Raw genomic sequence first — 3,755 nt, 5'->3', positions numbered from 1 at the left:
ACATTTCTTTACTTGAAATCCATAAAGATGTCAAACACTATCTTTTTGCATGCTAAATTGCAAATTATGCCTTTTATGTTAAAGCAGTAAATAAGTTTAGGTTTGATAGGAAAGTAAAACTTATATCGCAATTTCCCCCACAGTTTCAATTATTTCTGGAAAAAACTTTTTTTTCCACTAGAATTTTTTTCAATCACTAGAAATCCTGTCAAAAAACACAAAATCTTGATAAGAAAAACAACCTATCTGGTTAATAATAACCCATACTTCCAAAAATAAGCTTGCAGGGCAATTTGGTGATACTTTATCAATTCCAGTAAGACTATGGTAGAATAACTGATTGCTGTACCATCCCCTCAAGAGCAAACTGTACCACATTGAAAGAACTGGCACTGATTTGTATACGGTAGAATAAAAGTTTCCCCCCTTTTGAATAGCTGGCAGATAATTCAAGTATACAATAAACAGGGTAAAACAAAATCCTTTCCAGCGACACAACTTATCAGAGCTGCCTAAGAATATGTGTTTAAAATGATCAGAACACGCCGCTGTGAGAATAGATGTTTCCCACCTCTAATACACCATAACAAAGGCATACATTGACCAACTACAGACATGGCTCCCACATTTAGAAACAGAATTATGGACCACAATGTTAGGAATGTATTTGTTCTTCCATTATCATTATAATACTAAATTTGCCAGTGTGCTTGGCGAAAACGGACTTATCCTTCTGAAGAAAGGAAAAATCAAATCAGCTGCCTCATTATCTCCCCACCCAACCTGCAGTCCTAGTATTCTAGTTCAGTCCCTTATCTCAGTAATTTAAGGGTTTTTAAGTTTTAGTTTCCTATGATGCGAGAAGTTTGTTCTAGGTCCCATCGCAGCTACCATAGTCTTTGCATACAAAAGTTTCTCAGTGCTCTTCTTGTATATCTTGTGTAGCGTTAGACAAACTCTGTCATAGGGTGAGGCAGGTCCCTGTGCCAGATGGTCTGGATAGATCCTACAAAACAGTGGAATAATTTAAAAGCTGGGGCTGCAGGGGGAGGTATTTCCATGTGACACACAATCCATCTCCATTAGTTCCCCACCCACATCACGTTGTCCCTCCTGTGTCTTTCACACAGTCTTCAAGGGATGCCATCTTTCCTTTGACAGCATTGTGAAGGAGGCACACTCCAGTCATATATATAAGACAGTCTGAGTTTAACCTCCTCTTTACAGAGCTTCCCTTCTTTGGCCAGGGTCTGATGTTTCTCCAACATGTCCTCGATGCCCTGTTTATGAGTAACGATGTACTTGTTGTTGCAGCCTCGAGATTTATACTCTGTGTCAAAACGAGGGTCATGGACCCTTTTCACATCCACGGGTGCTAGCCAGGCACCCAAAGAGACATCTTCGCTCTGCCAGACGTTGAGATAGTCTTGGTTGAGACGCAAGTAGTGTACCAGGTCTGCTGAGATCACATAGCCGCCACCAAGGGCATAAGGCAGGTAGTAGTCACAAAGGAGCCATGCGTTTTCTTTCCACTTGCCCCCCGACTTCACACGGCCCCGTCCCGAGAAGAAGCCCCAGTAGAGACGGCGTGGCTCCTTGGTTCTCAGTTCCTCCACGAGGACATCTAGTCGTACAAATGTATCGTCGTCTGCCTTGAGGACAAAGCGAAAATCCAGGTGCTGGTCAAGCCAGACATACATGGCCAAGACCTTGGCCGTCAGATTTTCATAGGAGTCGCGAAGATCCGGAAGGAGCAAGAGGTCCTGATGGCGGCTCTGCTCCAGTTCCAAGGTACGGAGCTCCTCCCCGCTCAAACCACCAGTGCCCACCACGAAGCGGCACCAAACGTCACCGTGAGGGGCCCGGCCGACGGCCGAGAGCCAAGTGCTGCGGATGATGCTACGCCTCTCGGTATACTTGGGGCCACTAGCCACCAGCACAGCCAAGAAAGCCGTCTCCTCCGGAGGAGGGGGCATGGCCACAGCAGGGGGATGCAGCCCACCCACGGCACCAATGCGGGCTGGCGGTTGCTGGTGTGGCATCCCCCACCCTTGTGAGGGCTTGAGGCCTTCGGAAGTGCACTTGGCCAAGTAGAGGAGCACCACCCCAAACAGTGACAGGCCCCCCAGGCCCAGCGCCGTCTTGTGGCGGCAAAGGAGGCGGAGCAGTTTCATAATGGCAGCAGCTGAGAGGAAAACCGAAACGCCCACTGGGGGAGTTTCCTCAGGATAGCCTTTTATAGACTCCTCCCTCTCATTGGGGGGCAGTCCAATCCCCTGGCCCCTCCCCTTTAACGGGCGGTCCTTTATCCCAACTCCTCCCTCACGGCGGCTCCTCCCTTTTCCAAGAGCCAATCTCTTCAACGGTTTGACTCCTCCCCCTTCCTCAAGGGGCGTGACACGACGCCGGTCCTGCCCCCTGAGAACCGCCTCAGCTTTTAGCCCCGCCCCTTCCGAGGCGCGAGGCCAGGGCTCCGCCCCTCCCCCTTCGAGCCTCGCCTCAGGTTTTGGCGGGAAGCCGCGCGGCGAGGCGTGGGCTACGGGTGGCGGGATGGGTCACACCTCTTCTTCCTCAGCCCGCGTTCGGAGGCGGCGCGGGGTCTCCCCTCAGCGGCGGTTTCATTGTCGTCGGGCGGGTTTCCTCTCAGGCGCGCTCGCCTCAGTCGACTTCCCCGGCACCCCCAAAAATCCTGTATTGCGAACAAAAAGCGGGGATGGCTTCCTAGCGCAGGGCCTCCCGCAGTTCCGTCTTCTCCGCCCACCCTTCTTGGGTGAAGGAAAAGAAAAGAGATGCGAATGAATAGAAGAAGAGGGGGGGGTGGAGGAGGAGCCGGCGTCACGTGACTGCTCTCTCCTCCCTTCAGCAGCTGCCCTGTTGAGGTTGGGCACTATGAAGCCGAATTGCGGCGCCACCTTTGAGGGCATCTCCCTGTCTAAAGGTGGCCGGCGGCTAAACGCCTTTAGCTCCTCCCCCTTGTAGCCCGGTGATAGTTGCCATAGTGAATAAAGGCGTTTGAAGTCACACCGGTCACCATCTTAGGTAAGGGCAGTCCCTTTATGTCTGCATCGGGGTTTATAACGGCCACCTTTGTTGAGGTCAAATTGAGGCCATGGTAGTATCGAGCTTAGATGTGGGCACTCCTTCAGCCGTCTCTAAAGCGGGTTTGTAGTCGCCATTTTCCGACAGGGCATTTGAGGCGGCCGCCGTCGCCATCTTAGGTATGGGCTGTAGTCTCTCTTTTCGCTTTTTCACTAAAAGACCAATCAGCATATAAAATACACGGAGGGAGTCGGCAGTGAGCTAAACTTAAAGCTTGAAGGGAAGACCCCCTCCCCCATTCTTTTCCCAGAACTAACATGGTCTCCGCAGCCTCCTGTGCCCAAAACAAACATGGCTCCCACAGCGCCACGAACCTTCGCTTCCCATCCCCGCTTGAGTACATAGGTGACTAATATTCTGCCTGTTTTAATATTTTTACTTTTTGCAAAGTTTATGTTTTTTTTACTTTTTACAAAATTTTCACCAACATTTTCCAGAGAATAAACAAAACCCAAACTAAAACGGAACCCTGCCTGCGCAGTGCGCTACTATGATGAGAAGGTAGCGGGGCGTGGCACTACCCCCTGTATACCCCAATATAGGGGGCAGTGGGCGTGGAGGCGGTGTTGAAACAGCCAGTTGAGAAGCGGAAGAGGCGGGGCGGCCAAGTGTTGAGTGGCATTTCCGGTTTCCGGCTCGCCCGTGCATTCCTGGCT

General features: G+C 50.7%; 1 protein-coding gene across 1 annotated transcript; it reads right to left on the bottom strand.

Annotated features, from left to right (window-relative positions):
• Nucleotides 1–866: 866 nt before the first annotated feature.
• On the bottom strand, nucleotides 867–2,174 carry B3GALT6 (Beta-1,3-galactosyltransferase 6). Its single transcript, XM_015411676.1, has one exon. It carries the CDS (start codon nucleotides 2,172–2,174, stop codon nucleotides 1,134–1,136), a length of 1,041 nt encoding a protein of 346 aa, XP_015267162.1. The 3' UTR covers nucleotides 867–1,133.
• Nucleotides 2,175–3,755: the final 1,581 nt, after the last annotated feature.

The sequence above is a fragment of the Gekko japonicus genome, unplaced genomic scaffold, assembly GCF_001447785.1.
Source record: "Gekko japonicus isolate JY-2015 unplaced genomic scaffold, Gekko_japonicus_V1.1 scaffold76, whole genome shotgun sequence".
Lineage (NCBI taxonomy): Eukaryota > Metazoa > Chordata > Lepidosauria > Squamata > Gekkonidae > Gekko > Gekko japonicus.
The sequence above is the reverse complement of the archived record's forward strand: the minus strand, read 5'-3'. Positions and strand labels throughout refer to the sequence as shown.

What these genes read in the sequence shown, in the direction of transcription:
- B3GALT6 (XM_015411676.1), bottom strand. Translation starts at nt 2,174, where the DNA reads ATGAAACTGCTCCGCCTCCTTTGCCGCCACAAGACGGCGCTGGGCCTG.